Genomic DNA, 21,401 nt, shown 5'->3' on the forward strand with positions numbered 1-21,401 from the left:
TACCGCAGCCTTCGCTCGGAGGTTCGGAGAGCCGTGAGGCGCTGCAAGGATGGGTGGTGGTCGCGGGTTGCTGAGGAGATGGAGTCTGCCTCAGTGGCCCGTGATCACAAATCTCTATTTAACTCCATCAAAAAAGTAACCTGCAGGGCCACACCTATTACCATCATTAGGGGAAAAAACGGTGATCCAATTTCCGACCCCCAGGAACAGGTTCGCAGATTTGCTGAGCATTTCTGTGAGGTCCTGGGGGAGGGAAAATCCCTCAGCCAGGAAAACATCGTGGCACAAAGTGAGGATGACCCTGCTGAGGCTGCGGTGCCTCAAATATTGGATGAAGTCACCCCCTGTGAGTGGCTGGCTGAGGTGCCATCTGCTGAGGAAGTATTGAAGGCGATCCGGAGTCTGAGACCAGGAAAGGCAGCGGGCAGAGATGATCTCCCAAGCGAAATGCTGAGGGAGGGTGGCGTTTGTGCACAGACTGCCCTATATGACATCATAACAACAGTCTGGACCACTGGACGGGTTCCGCAGGATTGGAAGGATGCCCTGGTGGTCCCCCTTTTTAAGAAGGGGGACCGCACAGACTGTAACAACTACAGGGGCATCTCACTCCTCAGTGTGCCGGGAAAGGTCCTGGCAAGGATTATTCAGCATCGCCTTGCCAGGCACGCTGAGGAGAGGCTTGCGGAGCCCCAATGCGGTTTCAGGAAAGGGCGGTCCTGCACAGATGCCATATTTTCTGTCCGTCTGCTACAGCAGAGGTGTAGGGAATTCCAACAAGACCTACATCTCTGCTTTATTGACCTGGTCAAGGCCTATGATACCATCAGTAGGCCTGGGCTCTGGGTCGTTCTTCGTGCTTTTGGAGTACCTGACCCTCTGCTCACGATCATTAAGGACCTTCATGATGGTGAGCGGGCCCGGGTAAAACTACGTGGCCGGGAGTCAGAGCCATTCCCTGTACACCTTGGGGTGTGACAGGGATGTCCTCTGGCTCCCACATTATTTAACATCTATTTTGACCACGTAGTTCGTGAAGCCTTCAATAGCTGTACCGGGGGAATCTCCATATGGTACAGATATAATGGGAGGCTAATCGATGCCCGGGTGCGGTCAAGGGATGGCTCCCTATTGCTCAACCACGTTATGTATGCTGATAACTTGGTAATAACTGCTCAGTCAGAGGAGGAGTTAGAGACGCTGCTGCTGAGACTGGAGCGTGCCACTAAGAGGTGGGGCCTTACCATCAGCCCCACCAAAACTAAGCACCTGCCTGGGTATTTTGTACCATCGGACACTCCACCCCCACAACTCCCAATCGGTGATGGGGCAGTTGTGGAGAGAGTGGAGAGTTTCCCATACCTGGGCAGTGTGCTTATGACTGGCTCCAGTTTAACAGCAGAGGTCTCACTCCGAATCAGTCGAGCGGCAATATCTTTTCATCGGTTGCGTAACGCTGTGTGGAAGCTACCTGGTCTGTCGCTCCGCACTAAGCTTCAGGTCTTCTCGGCCACGGTCATTCCCTCCCTTCTCTACGCTTGCGAAACGTGGACCCCCCTAATGGAACATCTTCGCCGGTTGGAAACATTTAGGCTGACCTGCCTACGATCCATCCTGGGTTTAACCAGACTGGATTGTGTGAGGAGCTCACAAATCCTTGAAAGATCTGGGCAGGGTCCCATCGGTGAGCTCCTCCGGCAGGCAAGGCTGCGATGGCTGGGTCATGTAGCCCGCATGCCCAGCCACCGCATGCCGAAACAGCTTTTGTTTGGCCGGATTGAGGGGGCTAAGCGGGCGCGGCACGGGCTAGAGAAGAGATGGAGTGATGTGGTACAGGAGGACGTGGAGCTGAGTGGACTTGCCGATGACTGGTACCAGCGGTGTCAAGATCGGCCTCTGTGGAGGAGGCTCGTGAAGGATGCTACTGGGCAGTTGGAGGCAGTCGCCTTCCAACAACAACGGAGAGCGGAGGAGCGACGCTCACAACAGCGAGCGGAGCGCCGGGTGGCTAAAGCACAGCAGGTTGGCACAGTAGGGGGCACAGGTGGTGCATCAGCCAGTCATCTCAGTCAGTCGACCCGTGGCACCTGGGTCTGCCCCGTGACCTCCTGCCAGCGGGCGTTCGACACTTCACGTGGCCTCAGGGTGCACATAGCCTGGCACAAGCGTCGTGGTGACGTCACCGCCACTTAGTGGCGAATGGCGGTTGTTGTTGTTGTGGTGGTGGATGGTGGTTGTGGTGGCGGGTGGTTGTGGTGGTGGATGAGTGGTTGTGGTGGTGGATGAGTGGTGGTGGTGGTGGTGGGTGGTGGTGGTGGATGGTGGTTGTGGTGGTAGTGGGTGATTGTGGTGGTGGATGAGTGGTTGTGGTGGTGGATGAGTGGTGGTGGTGGGTGGTGGTGGGTGGTTGTGGTGGTAGTGGGTGGTTGTGGTGGTTGTGGGTGGTTGTGGTGGTAGTGGGTGGTTGTGGTGGTGGATGAGTGGTTGTGGTGGTGGATGAGTGGTGGTGGTGGGTGGTTGTGGTGGTGGGTGGTTGTGGTGGTAGTGGGTGGTTGTGGTGGTGGGTGGTTGTGGTAGTGGTTGTGGTGGTGGTTGTGGTGGTGGATGGTGGTTGTGGTGGTAGTGGGTGGTTGTGGTGGCGGGTGGTTGTGGTGGTGGATGAGTGGTTGTGGTGGTGGATGAGTGGTGGGTGGTTGTGGTGGTGGGTGGTTGTGGTGGTGGGTGAGCGGTTGTGGTGGTAGTGGGTGGTTGTGGTGGTAGTGGGTGGTTGTGGTGGTGGATGAGTGGCTGTGGTGGTGGATGAGTGGTTGTGGTGGGTGGTTGTGGTGGTGGGTGAGCGGTTGTGGTGGTAGTGGGTGGTTGTGGTGGTAGTGGGTGGTTGTGGTGGTGGATGAGTGGTTGTGGTGGTGGATGAGTGGTTGTGGTGGGTGGTTGTGGTGGTTGTGGTGGTTGGAGCGGTTAGCGCTACGCTGCGCTATGAACCTGGCGACCCGGGTTTGATTCCCGCTCACGGCCAACACCACCAGTGACGATTATCTGAACCGGGTCCTGGGCCTTCCCCTAGGTCGACTCAGCCTCAAATTAGTTACCTGGTGCGGTGTGTCGTAGTAAACATCGCCACTAGGGAGAGACAAAGGCGGCCGGGCGTGGTGCTGGCCACCCAACCCCCTCGTGTACCGTTACCGGCCTTAATAGGTGCTCGCTAACAGCACTTGCCCCTACAGTCTGTGAAGGCTACACAGGGGATCTTTGTCTTTGTGGTGGTTGGCCAGCCCCCCGCGCATGCGCACAAGCGCCACAGCAGCAGCAGCAGCGCGAACGGAAGTTTTGAAAGGCCGTCATTTTCATTTTTTTCGGCGTTTTTTTGTTGTTGCGCGCGTGTCGATATTTGTGCGAACCCCGGACTTCCCCGCGCAGGTAAAACGCAAAATCTCAACACGTACGGAGCGAAAGTCTCAATAGAATTCTGTTTTTTTTTTTAAATGCATTATTGTTAAATCGAGAATGTGACCCTACGTGCGGCCTAGTCCGTAGCACCGACGCCTACGGCTTGCCTGGAAACGGTGCCGTGTTTGGCGCGACGTCGGCCGCTGGGCTGCCTCATCTCCACACCCCTCCCCCTCTCTTTCCTCAATGTCTTCCTTTTTGTTTACACCGCTTCACCAATCTTTGCCGATGTTGTTTACCGTCGGTAACGTATTGTTAATGTGTGTGCAGTGGATTTACTCTCTAACACGCAACCGATTACCCACAGACTACTCACAGAGACCCACAGACTCACCACACAGAGACCCACAGACTACTCACAGACCCACAGACTCACCATACAAAGACCCACAGACTCACCACACGGAGACCCACAGACTCACCACACAGAGACCACAGACTACTCACACAGAGACCCACAGACTCACCACACATAGACTCATAGACGACTCACACAGAGACCTGTAGACTGCTCACACAGAGACCCATAGACTACTCACACAGAGACCCACAGACTACTCACATAGAGACCCACAAACTACTCACACAGACTCACCACACAGAGACCCACAGACTCACCACAAGAGACCCATAGACTACTCGCACAGAGACCCACAGACTCACCACAAGAGACCCATAGACTACTCACACAGAGACCCATAGACTACTCACACAGAGACCCATAGACTACTCACACAGAGACCAATAGACTACTCACACAGAGACCCACAGACTCACGCACGAAGACCCACAGACTCACCACACAGAGACCCATAGACGACTCACACAGATACCCACAGACTCACCCCACAAAGACCCACAGACTCACCCCACAAAGACCCACAGACTCACCACACAGAGACCCACAGACTCACCCCACAAAGACCCACAGACTCACCACACAGAGACCCACACACTCACCACACAGAGACCCACAGACTCACCACACAGAGACCCACAGACTCACCACACAGACCCATAGACGACTCACACAGAGACCTGTAGACTGCTCACACAGAGACCCATAGACTACTCACACAGAGACCCACAGACTACTCACATAGAGACCCACAGACTACTCACACAGACTCACCACACAGAGGCCCACAGACTCACCACAAGAGACCCATAGACTACTCGCACAGAGACCCACAGACTCACCGCAAGAGACCCATAGACTACTCACACAGAGACCCATAGACTACTCACACAGAGACCCACAGACTCACCACACAGAGACCCACAGACTCACCCCACAAAGACCCACAGACTCACCACACAGAGACCCACAGACTCACCGCACAGAGACCCACAGACTCACCGCACAGAGACCCACAGACTACTCACACACAGACCCACAGACTCACCACACAGAGACCCACAGACTCACCACACAGAGACCCACAGACTCACCACACAGAGACCCACAGACTCGCCACACAGAGACCCACAGACTCGCCACACAGACCCACAGACTCACCACACAGAGACCCACAGACTCACCACACAGAGACCCATAGACGACTCACACAGAGACCCACAGACTCACCCCACAAAGACCCACAGACTCACCCCACAAAGACCCACAGACTCACCACACAGAGACCCACAGACTCACCCCACAAAGCCCCACAGACTCACCACACAGAGACCCACACCGTCACCACACAGAGACCCACAGACTCACCACACAGAGACCCACAGACTCACCACACAGACCCATAGACGACTCACACAGAGACCTGTAGACTGCTCACACAGAGACCCATAGACTACTCACACAGAGACCCACAGACTACTCACATAGAGACCCACAGACTACTCACACAGACTCACCACACAGAGGCCCACAGACTCACCACAAGAGACCCATAGACTACTCACACAGAGACCCATAGACTACTCACACAGAGACCCACAGACTCACCACACAGAGACCCACAGACTCACCCCACAAAGACCCACAGACTCACCACACAGAGACCCACAGACTCACCACACAGAGACCCACAGACTCACCGCACAGAGACCCACAGACTCACCGCACAGAGACCCACAGACTACTCACACACAGACCCACAGACTCACCACACAGAGACCCACAGACTCACCACACAGAGACCCACAGACTCACCACACAGAGACCCACAGACTCGCCACACAGAGACCCACAGACTCGCCACACAGACCCACAGACTCACCACACAGAGACCCACAGACTCACCACACAGAGACCCACAGACTCACCACACAAAGACCCACAGACTCACCACACAAAAACCCACAGACTCACCGCACAGAGACCCACAGACTCACCGCACAACAGACCCACAGACTCACACAGAGACCCACACACTCACCACACAGAGACCCACAGACTCACCGCACAGAGACCCACAGACTCACCACACAGAGACCCACAGACTACTCACACAGAGACCCACAGACTCACCACACAGAGACCCACAGACTCGCCACACAAAGACCCATAGACTACTCACACAGAGACCCACAGACTCGCCACACAGAGACCCATAGACTACTCACACAGAGACCCATAGACTACTCACACAGAGACCCACAGACTCGCCACACAGAGACCCATAGACTACTCCATCAGAGACCCACAGACTCACCGCACGAAGACCCATAGACTACTCACACAGAGACCCACAGACTCACCACACAGAGACCCACAGTCTCACTACACAGAGACCCACAGACTACTCACACAGACCCACAGACTCACCACACATAGACTCATAGACGACTCACACAGAGACCCACAGACTCACCACACAGAGACACACAGACTCACCACACAGAGACCCACAGACTACTCACACAGAGACCCACAGACTACTCACACAGAGACCCATAGACTACTCACTCAGAGACCCACAGACTCACCGCACGAAGACCCACAGACTCACCACACAGAGACCCACAGGCTCACCACACAGAGACCCACAGACTCACCACACAGAGACCCACAGACTACTCACACAGAGACCCACAGACTCACTACACAAAGACCCACAGACTCACCACACAAAGACCCACAGACTACTCACACAGAGACCCACAGACTCACTACACAAAGACCCACAGACTCACCGCACGAAGACCCACAGACTCACCACACAGAGACCCACAGACTACTCACACAGACCCACAGACTCACCACACATAGACTCATAGACGACTCACACAGAGACCCACAGACTCACCACACAGAGACCCACAGACTCACCACACAGAGACCCACAGACTCACCACACAGAGACCCACAGACTCGCCGCACAGAGACCCACAGACTCACCACACAGAGACCCACAGACTCACCCCACAAAGACCCACAGACTCACCACACAAAGACCCACAGACTCACCACACAGAGACCCACAGACTCACCACACAGAGACCCACAAACTCACCACACAGACCCATAGACGACTCACACAGAGACCTGTAGACTACTCACACAGAGACCCACAGACTACTCACACAGACTCACCACACAGAGACCCACAGACTCACCACAAGAGACCCATAGACTACTCGCACAGAGACCCACAGACTCACCACACAGAGACCCATAGACTCACCACACAGAGACCCACAGACTCACCACACAGAGACCCACAGACTCACCACACAGAGACCCACAGACTCACCACACAGAGACCCACAGACTCACCACACAGAGACCCACAGACTCACCACACAGAGACCCACAGACTCACTACACAAAGACCCACAGACTCACCACACAAAGACCCACAGACTCACCGCACGAAGACCCACAGACTCACCACACAGAGACCCACAGACTACTCACACAGACCCACAGACTCACCACACAGAGACCCACAGACTACTCACACAGACCCACAGACTCACCACACATAGACTCATAGACGACTCACACAGAGACCCACATACCACACAGAGACCCACAGACTCACCACACAGAGACCCACAGACTTCTCACACAGAGACCCATAGACTACTCACTCAGAGACCCACAGACTCACCACACAGAGACCCACAGTCTCACCACACAGAGACCCACAGACTACTCACACAGACCCACAGACTACTCACACAGACCCACAGACTACTCACACAGACCCACAGACTCACCACACAAAGACCCACAGACTCACCACACAGAGACCCACAGACTACTCACACAGACCCACAGACTACTCACACAGTGACCCACAGACTCACCACACAGAGACCCACAGACTCACCACACAGAGACCCACAGACTCACCGCACAGAGACCCACAGACTCACCACACAGAGACCCACAGACTCACCACACAGAGACCCACAAACTCACCACACAGACCCATAGACGACTCACACAGAGACCTGTAGACTGCTCACACAGAGACCCATAGACTACTCACACAGAGACCCACAGACTACTCACATAGAGACCCACAGACTACTCACACAGACTCACCACACAGAGACCCACAGACTCACCACAAGAGACCCATAGACTACTCGCACAGAGACCCACAGACTCACCACAAGAGACCCATAGACTACTCACACAGAGACCCATAGACTACTCACACAGACCCACAGACTCACCACACAGAGACCCACAGACTCACCACACAGAGACCCACAGACTCACCACACAGAGACCCACAGACTCGCCGCACAGAGACCCACAGACTCACCACACAGAGACCCACAGACTCACCACACAGAGACCCACAGACTCACCACACAGAGACCCACAGACTCACCCCACAGAGACCCATAGACTACTCACACAGAGACCCACAGACTACTCACATAGAGACCCACAGACTACTCACACAGACTCACCACACAGAGACCCACAGACTCACCACACAGAGACCCACAGACTCACCACACAGAGACCCACAGACTCGCCACACAGAGACCCACAGACTCACCACACAGAGACCCACAGACTCGCCACACAGAGACCCACAGACTCGCCGCACAACAGACCCAACACGCGCGTGTCAAAGACGCTCGCCGCCGCGACCTCCGCCCCACCGCTCTCCCCTCTCTCCGAAATCTTTCGAAACCTCCCGTGGGCGGACAGGGCCCACCCACGATGGCCAGCGCCTCGACGCAGGGCAACGTCGGCCGGCGAGTCCTCAGCAACCGCACGGACAGCACCGCGCCCGAGGACATGAAGCGTCGTGTCTTCGTGGGCCTCAAGAAGCTGGGCCACCTGGGGCAATACCTGGACCTGCTCAGGCAGCTGTTCGAGAACTTCGGCCCGCTAGACGGTGAGAAGTGGTGGGGGGGGCGGGGGGTGGGGTGGGTGGTGGGGGGGTGGGTGGTGGGGGGGTGGTGGGGGGGGTGGATTTTTGGCTCGGCCGTCGACGGTCACCGCACAGCGCGGTGCTTTGAGATGCTATCTACACTACACTATACACTACACTATACACTACTATACACTACTACACACTACTATACACTACACTATACACTACACTATACACTACTACATACTACTATACACTACACTATACACTCCTTTACACTACACTATACACTACTATACACTACACTATACACTGCACACTACACTATACACTACACTACTATACACTTCACTATACACTACACTACTATACACTACACTACTATACACTACAATACACAATGCACTCTACTATACACTACACTACTATACACTACACTACTATACACTACACTACTACACACTACACTATACACTACACTACTAAATACTACACTATACACTACTATACACTACACTACGATACACTTATGATGGTGCTGCTGATGATGATGATGGTGATTGTGGTAATCTTGGTGATGGTGCTGATTATGATGGTGATGGTGCTGATTGTGATGATCGTCGTGGTGATCATGCTGATGGTGATGGTGGTGGTGATGGTGCTGATCGTGATGATGTTGGTGGTAATCGTGGCGATGGCGCTGATGATGTTGGTGGTAATCGTGGCGATGGTGCTTATGATGATGATGAGGATGATGGTGGCGATTGTCATGATGATGGTGGTGACGGTGCCGATTGTGATGATGATGATGGTGGTGGTGCTGATGATGATGATGATGGTGATTGTCGTGTGACGCTGACGACGGCGGTGCCTTGCGTCCTGTGTGCAGCTCTGGCCACGTTCAATGGGTTCGCGTTCGTGCAGTTCGTCAATGAAAAGGATGCTCACAGTGCCATCGCCGCCCTCTCCGGGAAAGAATTCTACAGCTGCAAGATGGGTACGCGGGGACACACACACTACACGCTACACACACACACTACACACACACACACTACACACACACTACACGCTACACACACACTACACACTACGCACACACACTACACACACACAATACACACACACAATACACACTACACACACACACTACACACACACTACACGCTACACACACACTACACTACACACACACTACACACACACGCTATGCACAAACTACACACTACACGCTACGCACACACACTACACACTACACACACTACGCACACACACACTACACACTACGCACACACACTACACACTACGCACACACACACACTACACACTACGCACACACACACTACACACTACGCACACACTACACACTACACGCTATGCGCGCACACACTACGCACACACACACTACACACTACGCACACACTACACACTACGCACACACACACTGCACACTACGCACACACTACACACTACACGCTATGCGCGCACACACTACGCACACACACACACTACGCACACACACACACACACTACACACTACGCACACACACACTACACACACTACACACTACGCACACACACTACACACTACACGCTACACACTACGCACACACACACTACACACTACGCACACACACTACACACACACACTACACACTACACGCTACACACTACGCACACACACTACACACTACGCACACACACTACACACACACACTACACACTACACGCTACACACTACGCACACACACACTACACACACACTACACACTATGCACACACACTACACACTACACACACTACACACTACGCACACACACACTACACGCTACACACTACGCACACACACGCACACACTACACACACACACACACTACGCACACACTACACACTACGCACACACACTACACACACACACTACACACCACACACACTACGCACACACTACGCACACACTACACACATACACTACACACTACGCACACACACACTACACACTACACACACACTACACACTACACACACACTACACACTATGCACACACTACACACTACGCGCACACACACTACACACTACGCACACATACTGCACGCTCACACCACACGCTCACACTACACGCTCACACTACACACACACACTACACACTCACACTACACACTACGCTCACACTACACACTACGCTCACACTACACTCACACTACGCACACACTACGCACACACACTACGCACACACACTACACACACACACTACACACACACTACACACACACTACACGCTCACACTACACACACACACTACACACACACTACACACACACACTACACACACACTACACACTACACGCTCACACTACACACACACACTACACAGACACTATACACACACACTACACACACACACTACACGCTCACACTACACACACACACTACACACTACACACACACTACACACACACACTACATACACTACACTCACATTACACGCTCACACTACACACACACTACACACACTACACACACACTACACACACACTACACACACTACACTCACACTACACACACACTACACACACACACTACACACACACTACACGCTCACACTACACACACACACTACACACTCACACACACTACACACACACACTACACGCTCACACTACACACACACACTACACACTCACACACACTACACACACACACTACACACACACTACACACACACTACACACACACACTACATACACTACACTCACATTACACGCTCACACTACACACCCCACACACACTACACACACACTACACACACTACACTCACACTACACACACACTACACACACACACTACACACACACTACACGCTCACACTACACACACACACTACACACTCACACACACTACACACACACACTACACACACACTACACACACACTACACACACACACTACATACACTACACTCACATTACACGCTCACACTACACACCCCACACACACTACACACACACTACACACACTACACTCACACTACACACACACTACACACACACACTACACACACACTACACGCTCACACTACACACACACACTACACACTCACACACACTACACACACACACTACACACACACTACACACACACTACACACACACACTACATACACTACACTCACATTACACGCTCACACTACACACCCCACACACACTACACACACACTACACACACTACACTCACACTACACACACACTACACACACACACTACACACACACTACACGCTCACACTACACACACACACTACACACTCACACACACTACACACACACACTACACGCTCACACTACACACACACACTACACACTCACACACACTACACACACACACTAGACACTCACACTACCCCGCACCTCCTCGAAGGGCCGGGGGACTCGGCCCTCGAGCGCGAGCTCCTCCGCCAAGAAAGGCCGCCCTTGACGCCACGTGGCCAGCCGCCACGTGCCACCCCGCACGGCGCCTGCCGGCCTGGTTCGACGGACTGACGCGGCACAGGGGGAGGTGGAGGAGGGGAGTGGGGAGGTGGTGGAGGAGGAGGTTTGAGGAGGTGCAAGGAGGAGGTGGAAGAGGAGGTAGTGGAGGAGGAGGAGGTGGTGGAGGAGGAGGTGGTGGAGGAGGAGATGGAGGTGGAGGAGGAGGTGGAGGAGGAGGAGGAGATGGAGGTGGAAGAGGAGGTGGTGGAGGAGGTGGTGGAGGAGGTGGAGGAGGAGGAGGTGGAGGAGATGGAGGTGGAAGAGGAGGTGGTGGTGGAGGAGGAGATGGAGGTGGAAGAGGAGGTGGTGGAGGAGGAGGATGTGCAAGGAGGAGGTGGTGGAGGAGGTGGGGGAGGAGGTGGAGGAGGAGGTGGAGGCTCGTGAAGGACGCTCGCAACAACGAGCGGAGCGCCGGGTCGGATAAAACGCAACGAGTTGGCACAGCCACCCCCAGTCGAGTCTGTCATGTGACCTCCTCCTCCTGCACCTAGCCTGGCACAGCAGTCAGCCCATGGGACCTGCTGGGTCTGTCCCGTGACCTCCTCCTGCACCTAGCCTGGTACGGCAGTCAACCCATGGCACCTGCTGGGTCTGTCCCGTGACCTCCTCCTCCTCATGCACCTAGCCTGGCACAGCAGTCAACCCATGGCACCACCTGGGTCTGTCACGTGGCCTCCTGCACCTAGCCTGGCACAGCAGTCAGCCCATGGCACCTGCTGGGTCTGTCCCGTGACCTCCTCCTCCTGCACCTAGCCTGGCACAGCAGTCAACCCACGGCACCTGCTGGGTCTGTCCCGTGACCTCCTCCTCATGCACCTAGCCTGGCACAGCAGTCAGCCCATGATGAGCACGGTCGGTCTACGTATGGTGCGAAAAAAGTTCAGCACACAAAGGCAAAGATCCCCCGCCTTGTACAGGCCTGGACAGGCTGCAGGGGCAAGTGCTGTTTGCGAGCAGCGCCTACAAAGGCCGGCACGGCACACCCAGGGGGTGGGTGGCCCGTGCCACGCCCGGCCGCCTTTGTCTCCCCCAGCGGTGATGGGGTTTTTTCGCCGCACACCACCGCACCAGGTGACTCGTTTGAGGTTGAGTCGACCTAGGGGCGCGGTGGGGTGGGGTAGGGTGTGGTGTGGTGGGGTGTGATGGGGTGTGGTGGGTGGGTGTGGTAGGGTGTGGTAGGGTTGGTGTTGTAGGGTGTGGTGGGTGGGTGTGGTAGGGTGTGGTAGGTGTGGTGTGGTAGGGTGTGGTGTGGTAGGGTGTGGTGGGTGGGTGTGGTAGGTGTGGTGTGGTAGGGTGTGGTGTGGTGTGGTGTGGTAGAGTGTGGTGTGGTAGGGTGTGGTGGGTGTGGTAGGGTGTGGTGTGGTGGGTGGGTGTGGTAGGTGTGGTGTGGTAGGGTGTGGTGTGGTGGGTGTGGTGGGTGGGATGTGTGGGGTGTGTGGTAGGGTGGGTGGGTGTGGTGTGGTGGGTGGGTGTGGTGGGTGTGGTGGGTGTGGTAGGGTGTGGTGGGTGTGGTAGGGTGTGGTGGGTGGGTGTGGTGGGTGTGGTGGGTGGGATGTGTGGGGTGTGTGGTAGGGTGGGTGGGTGTGGTGTGGTGGGTGGGTGTGGTGGGTGTGGTGGGTGTGGTAGGGTGTGGTGGGTGTGGTAGGGTGTGGTGGGTGGGTGTGGTGGGTGTGGTGGGTGGGATGTGTGGGGTGTGGTAGGGTGTGGTGGGTGTGGTAGGGTGTGGTGGGTGTGGTAGGTGTGGTGGGTGTGGTGGGTGGGTGGGTGTGGTGGGTGGGTGACGACGACGAGAGTAGCTTCTGTTATTCTTGCACCACCCCCCCCTGCTCCACCCCTCCCCCCTCCTCCTCCATCCCCCCCCTGCTCCTCCACCCCGCCCCCCTGCTCCACTCCTCCCCCCTGCTCCTCCACCCCTCCCCCCTCCTCCGTCCTTGTAGATGTGAGGCTCGTGACAATGCGCAGCAACAAGGACGGTGACTCAGATAAAAGGTAAACAACAACAACAACACACAACAACACAACAACACAACAACAACAACACAACAACAACAACACACAACAACAACACACAACAACACACAACAACAACAACACAACAACAACACAACAACACACAACACACAACAACAACAACACAACAACACACAACAACAACACACAACAACAACAACACAACAACACAACAACAACAACACAACAACAACAACACACAACAACAACAACACAACAACACACAACAACAACAACACACAACAACAACAACAACAACACACAACAACAACACACAACAACACACAACAACACACAACAACAACACACAACAACAACACACAACAACAACAACACACAACAACAACAACAACAACAACACACAACAACACACAACAACAACACACAACAACAACAACAACACAACAACACACAACAACAACAACACACAACAACAACACACAACAACAACACACAACAACAACACACAACAACAACACAACAACAACACACAACAACAACACACAACAACAACACAACAACAACAACAACAACAACACACAACAACAACACACAACAACACACAACAACACAACAACACACAACAACAACACAACAACAACACGACAACAACAACACACAACAACAACACACAACAACAACAACAACAACACACAACACACAACAACACACAACAACAACACACAACAACACAACAACAACACAACAACACACAACAACAACACACAACAACAACACACAACAACAACACACAACAACAACACACAACAACAACACACAACAACACAACAACAACAACACACAACAACAACAACACAACAACAACAACAACACACAACAACAACACACAACAACAACAACACACAACAACAACACACACAACAACAACACACAACAACAACACCCAACAACAACACACAACAACACACAACAACACACAACAACAACACACAACAACACACAACAACAACACAACAACACACAACAACAACACACAACAACAACACACCCAACAACAACACAACAACAACAACAACAACAACACGACAACACACAACAACAACACACAACAACAACACACAACAACAACACACAACAACACACAACAACAACACACAACAACAACACAACAACAACAACACACAACAACAACACACAACAACACAACAACACACAACAACAACAACACACAACAACATACAACAATAACAACACACACAACAACAACAGCACACAACAATAACAACAACACACAACAACAACACACAACAACAACACACAACAACACACAACAACAACAAACACACAACAACAACAAAACACACAACAACACAATTCACAACAACAACAAAACACACAACAACAACAAAACAACAGTTGTTGTGTGGTGGTGAGCGTAGTGTAGTGGTGGTGGTGGTGTAGTGAGTGTGGTGGTGGTGAGTGGTGGTGGTTGTGGTGAGTGTAGTGATGGTGGTGGTGTGGTGAGTGTAGTGGTGGCGGTGGTGTGGTGAGTGTAGTGGTGGTGGTGGTGGTGTGGTGGTGGTGTTGTGAGTGTGGAGGTGGTGGTGAGCGTAGTGTTGTGGTGGTGGTGGTGTTGTGAGTGTGGTGGTGGTGAGTGGTGGTGTGATGAGTGTTGTGAGTGTAGTGGTGTGGTGAGTGTAGTGGTGGTGGTGTAGTGAGTGTGGTGAGTGTAGTGGTGGTGTGGTGAGTGTAGTGGTGTGGTGAGTGTGGTGAGTGTAGTGGTGGTGGTGTAGTGAGTGTGGTGAGTGTAGTGGTGGCGGTGGTGGTTTGGTGAGTGTAGTGGTGGTGGTGTAATGAGTGTGGTGAGTGTAGTGGTGGTGGTGTGGTGAGTGTGATGGTGGTGGTGGTGTGGTGAGTGTAGTGGTGGTGATGGAGTGGTGGTGGTGTGGTGAGTGTGATGGTGGTGGTGTGGTGAGTGTAGTGGTGGTGATGGAGTGGTGGTGGTGTGGTGAGTGTGGTGGTGGTGGTGTGGTGAGTGTAGTGGTGGTGATGGTGTGGTGGTGGTGGTGTGGTGAGTGTGGTGGTGGTGGTGTGGTGAGTGTAGTGGTGGTGTGGTGAGTGTCGTGGCGGTGATGTCGTGAATTTGGTTGACGCTAACCTCACCGCTGTGCTGCTGCTGCTGCTGCTATTGTGCTGCTGCTGCTGTTGTGCTGCTGCTGCTGCTGCTGTTGTGCTGCTGCTGCTATTGTGCTGCTGCTGCTGTTGTGCTGCTGCTGTTATTGTGCTGCTGCTGCTGTTGTGCTGCTGCTATTGTTCTGCTGCTGCTATTGTGCTGCTGCTATTGTGCTGCTGCTGCTATTGTGCTGCTGCTGCTATTGTGCTGCTGCTGCTATTGTGCTGCTATTGTGCTGCTGCTATTGTTCTGCTGCTGCTGCTATTGTGCTGCTGCTGTTATTGTGCTTCTGCTATTGTTCTGCTGCTGCTACTGCTATTGTGCTGCTGCTATTGTTCTGCTGCTGCTGCTATTGTTCTGCTGCTGCTATTGTGCTGCTGCTATTGTTCTGCTGCTGCTGCTATTGTGCTGCTGCTGTTATTGTGCTTCTGCTATTGTTCTGCTGCTGCTGCTGCTGCTACTGCTATTGTGCTGCTGCTACTGCTATTGTGCTGCTGCTGCTATTGTTCTGCTGCTGTTATTGTGCTGTTGCTACTGCTATTGTGCTGCTGCTGCTATTGTGCTTCTGCTATTGTGCTGCTGCTGCTATTGTGCTTCTGCTATTGTTCTGCTGCTGCTGTTGCTACTGCTATTGTGCTGCTGCTGCTATTGTGCTTCTGCTATTGTTCTGCTGCTGCTGCTGCTGCTACTGCTATTGTGCTGCTGCTACTGCTATTGTGCTGCTGCTGCTATTGTTCTGCTACTGCCATTGTGCTGTTGCTACTGCTATTGTGCTGCTGCTGCTATTGTGCTTCTGCTATTGTGCTGCTGCTGCTGCTATTGTGCTTCTGCTATTGTTCTGCTGCTGCTGCTGCTACTGCTATTGTGCTGTTGCTACTGCTATTGTGCTGCTGCTGCTATTGTGCTTCTGCTATTGTGCTGCTGCTGCTGCTATTGTGCTACTGCTGCTATTGTTCTGCTGCTGCTATTGTGCAGCCCACTGCAGCTGCAGGACGTCGTCCGAGATCGCTCGCCAATCCGCAGGTAACCCGACGCTCGGCCCGTCACCAACTCTCACCCACGGCAAATACCGCTCCTCGCCTCGGCGAGCTTAGCCACCACCACCACCACCGACCGGCTTACTGTCTAGCCACGAGCCCGAGATTGACTCGGCCCGGTCAGTGTGGACGGGAAAACCGGAGGACCCGGAGAAAAATCCGCGTGACCACGGAGAGAGGGAGAGAGAGAGAGACGCAGACTCCAAATGTCGAGCTGCAGGCATCGTCAGGGTCGGGATGGAACCCACGACCTGCTGTGTACCAGGCGAGGTAGTCAACATCTCATAGCCACCGTGATGATGATGATGATGATGAGAGAGAGACACAGACTCCACATAGACCTCCTGTAGACCAGGCGAGGTAGTCAACATCTCTTGGCCACCGTGATGATGATGATGATGAGAGAGAGACACAGACTCCACATAGACCTCCTGTAGACCAGGCGAGGTAGTCAACATCTCCTAGCCACCGTGATGATGATGATGAGAGAGAGACACAGACTCCACATAGACCTCCTGTATACCAGGCGAGGTAGTCAACATCTCCTAGCCACCGTGATGATGATGAGAGAGACACAGACTCCACATAGACCTCCTGTAGACCAGGCGAGGTAGTCAACATCTCCTAGCCACCGTGATCTTTACCCGTTGCGTTTGTCACCTTTCGTGCTCAGGCCCGACACGACCGTGAATTTGCAGCATCCCTCGGTGCCCGTGCACAACAAGAAAGGTCGGTAGCCTGGGGTCTGTGCCCTTTCGTGTGTCTCTGTGTGTCTCTGTGTGTCTCTGTGGGTGTCTCTGTGTGTCTCTGTGTGTCTCTGTGTGTCTCTGTGTGTCTGTGTGTCTCTGTGTGTCACTGTGTGTCTCTGTGTGTCTCTGTGGGTCTTTGTGGGTCTCTGTGTGTCTCTGTGGGTCTCTGTGTGTCTCTGTGTGTCTCTGTGTGTCTCTGTGTGTCTCTGTGGGTCTCTGTGTGTCTCTGTCTCTGTGTCTCTGTGGGTCTCTGTGTGTCTCTGTGTGTCTCTGTGTGTCTCTGTCTCTCTGTGGGTCTCTGTGTGTCTCTGTGTGTCTCTGTGTGTCTCTGTGTCTCTGTGTGTCTGTGTGTCTCTGTGGGTGTCTGTGTCACTGTGTGTTTCTGTGTGTCTCTGTGGGTCTCTGTGGGTCTCTGTGTGTCTCTGTGTGTCTCTGTGTGTCTGTGTGTCTCTGTGGGTGTCTGTGTGTCACTGTGGGTCTCTGTGTGTCTCTGTGTCTCTGTGGGTCTCTGTGTGTCTCTGTGTGTCTCTGTGTGTCTCTGTGTCTCTGTGTGTCTGTGTGTCTCTGTGGGTGTCTGTGTCACTGTGTGTTTCTGTGTGTCTCTGTGGGTCTCTGTGGGTCTCTGTGTGTCTCTGTGTGTCTCTGTGTGTCTCTGTGTGTCTCTGTGTGTCACTGTGTGTCTCTGTGGGTGTCTGTGTCACTGTGTGTCTCTGTGTGTCTCTGTGGGTCTCTGTGGGTCTCTGTGTGTCTCTGTGTGTCTCTGTGTGTCTCTGTGTATCTCTGTGTGTCTCTGTGTGTTTCTGTGGGTCTCTGTGTGTCTCTGTGTGTCTCTGTGGGACGCTGTGGGTCTCTGTGAGTCTCTGTGGGTCTCTGTGTGTCTCTGTGGGTCTCTGTGTGTCTCTGTGTGTCACTGTGGGTCTCTGTGTGTCTCTGTGTGTCTCTGTGTGTCTCTGTGTCTCTGTGGGTGTCTGTGTCACAGTGTGTCACTGTGGGTTTCTTTGTGTCTCTGTGTGTCTCTGTGGGTCTCTGTGTGTCTCTGTGTGTCTCTGTGGGTGTCTGTGTCACTGTGTGTCTCTGTGTGTCTCTGTGTCTCTGTGGGTCTCTGTGTGTCTCTGTATGTCTCTGTGTGTCTCTGTGGGTCTCTGTGTGTCTCTGTGTGTCTCTGTGTGTCTCTGTGTGTCTCTGTGGGTCTCTGTGGGTCTCTGTGGGTCTCTGTGTGTCACTGTGGGTCTCTGTGTGTCTCTGTGTGTCTCTGTGTGTCTCTGTGTGTCTCTGTGTGTCTCTGTGGGTCTCTGTGTGTCTCTGTCTCTGTGTCTCTGTGGGTCTCTGTGTGTCTCTGTGTGTCTCTGTGTGTCTCTGTCTCTCTGTGGGTCTCTGTGTGTCTCTGTGTGTCTCTGTGTGTCTCTGTGTCTCTGTGTGTCTGTGTGTCTCTGTGGGTGTCTGTGTCACTGTGTGTTTCTGTGTGTCTCTGTGGGTCTCTGTGGGTCTCTGTGTGTCTCTGTGTGTCTCTGTGTGTCTGTGTGTCTCTGTGGGTGTCTGTGTGTCACTGTGGGTCTCTGTGTGTCTCTGTGTCTCTGTGGGTCTCTGTGTGTCTCTGTGTGTCTCTGTGTGTCTCTGTGTCTCTGTGTGTCTGTGTGTCTCTGTGGGTGTCTGTGTCACTGTGTGTTTCTGTGTGTCTCTGTGGGTCTCTGTGGGTCTCTGTGTGTCTCTGTGTGTCTCTGTGTGTCTCTGTGTGTCTCTGTGTGTCACTGTGTGTCTCTGTGGGTGTCTGTGTCACTGTGTGTCTCTGTGTGTCTCTGTGGGTCTCTGTGGGTCTCTGTGTGTCTCTGTGTGTCTCTGTGTGTCTCTGTGTATCTCTGTGTGTCTCTGTGTGTTTCTGTGGGTCTCTGTGTGTCTCTGTGTGTCTCTGTGGGACGCTGTGGGTCTCTGTGAGTCTCTGTGGGTCTCTGTGTGTCTCTGTGGGTCTCTGTGTGTCTCTGTGTGTCACTGTGGGTCTCTGTGTGTCTCTGTGTGTCTCTGTGTGTCTCTGTGTCTCTGTGGGTGTCTGTGTCACAGTGTGTCACTGTGGGTTTCTTTGTGTCTCTGTGTGTCTCTGTGGGTCTCTGTGTGTCTCTGTGTGTCTCTGTGGGTGTCTGTGTCACTGTGTGTCTCTGTGTGTCTCTGTGTCTCTGTGGGTCTCTGTGTGTCTCTGTATGTCTCTGTGTGTCTCTGTGGGTCTCTGTGTGTCTCTGTGTGTCTCTGTGTGTCTCTGTGTGTCTCTGTGGGTCTCTGTGGGTCTCTGTGGGTCTCTGTGTGTCACTGTGGGTCTCTTTGGGTCTCTGTGTGTCACTGTGGGTCTCTGTGGGTCTCTGTGGGTCTCTGTATGTATCTGTGGGTCTCTGTGGTTCTCTGTGTGTCACTGTGGGTCTCTGTGGGTCTCTGTGGGACTCTGTGGGTCTCTGGGTCTATGTGGGTCTCTGTGGGACTCTGTGTGTCTCTGTGAGTCTCTGTGTGTCTCTGTGTGTCTCTGTGTGTCACTGTGGGTTTCTGTGGGTCTCTGTGGGTCTCTGTGGGTCTCTGTGTGTCTCTGTGGGTCTCTGTGGGGCTCTGTATGTCTCTGTGTGTCTCTGTGGGTCTCTGTGGATCTCTGTATGTCTCTGTGGGTCTCTGTGTGTCACTGTGGGTCTCTTTGGGTGTCTGTGGGTCTCTGTGTGTCTCTGTGGGTCTCTGTGTGTCACTGTGTGTTTCTGTATGTCTCTGTGTGTCTCTGTGGGTCTCTGTGTGTCTGTGTGTCTCTGTGGGTCTCTGTGTGTCTCTGTGTGTCTCTGTGTGTTTCTTTGGGTCTCTGTGTGTCTCTGTGGGTCTCTGTGGGGCTCTGTGTGTCTCTGTGTGTCTCTGTGTGTCTCTGTGGGTCTCTGTGTGTCTCTGTGGGTGTCTGTGTGTCACTGTGGGTCTCTTTGGGTCTCTGTGTGTCACTGTGTGTCTCTGTGTGTTTCTGTGGGTCTCTGTGGGGCTCTGTGTGTCTCTGTGTGTCTCTGTGTGTCTCTGTGGGTCTCTGTGTGTCTCTGTGTATCTCTGTGTATCTCTGTGTACCTCTGTGTGTCTCTATGCACCTCTCTGTGTCTCTGTGTGTCTATGTGTGTCTCTGTGTGTCTATGTGTGTCTTTGTGGGTCTCTGTGTGTCTCTGTGTGTCTATGTGTGTCTCTGTGGGTCT

The 21,401-nt window shown here is 53.4% G+C and overlaps 1 protein-coding gene across 2 annotated transcripts in view; it reads left to right on the plus strand.

The window, feature by feature from the left end:
* Nucleotides 1–3,265: 3,265 nt before the first annotated feature.
* LOC142906705 (uncharacterized) overlaps nucleotides 3,266–21,401 on the plus strand; it is a 24,388-nt gene continuing 6,252 nt past the window's right edge. For both annotated transcript variants that reach the window (XM_076055057.1, XM_076055058.1), the window contains exons 1-6: nucleotides 3,266–3,417; nucleotides 8,588–8,777; nucleotides 9,646–9,753; nucleotides 14,215–14,266; nucleotides 17,397–17,444; nucleotides 18,132–18,187. In XM_076055057.1, the coding sequence (XP_075911172.1) occupies nucleotides 3,283–3,417; nucleotides 8,588–8,777; nucleotides 9,646–9,753; nucleotides 14,215–14,266; nucleotides 17,397–17,444; nucleotides 18,132–18,187 (589 nt within the window). In that variant the 5' untranslated portion in view covers nucleotides 3,266–3,282. The remainder of the gene's footprint in view (nucleotides 3,418–8,587; nucleotides 8,778–9,645; nucleotides 9,754–14,214; nucleotides 14,267–17,396; nucleotides 17,445–18,131; nucleotides 18,188–21,401) is intronic.

This window comes from Petromyzon marinus, chromosome 69, assembly GCF_048934315.1.
Source record: "Petromyzon marinus isolate PM22_M1 ecotype Great Lakes invasive population chromosome 69, UKy_Petmar_22M1.pri1.0, whole genome shotgun sequence".
In the NCBI taxonomy this organism is placed as follows: domain Eukaryota; kingdom Metazoa; phylum Chordata; class Hyperoartia; order Petromyzontiformes; family Petromyzontidae; genus Petromyzon; species Petromyzon marinus.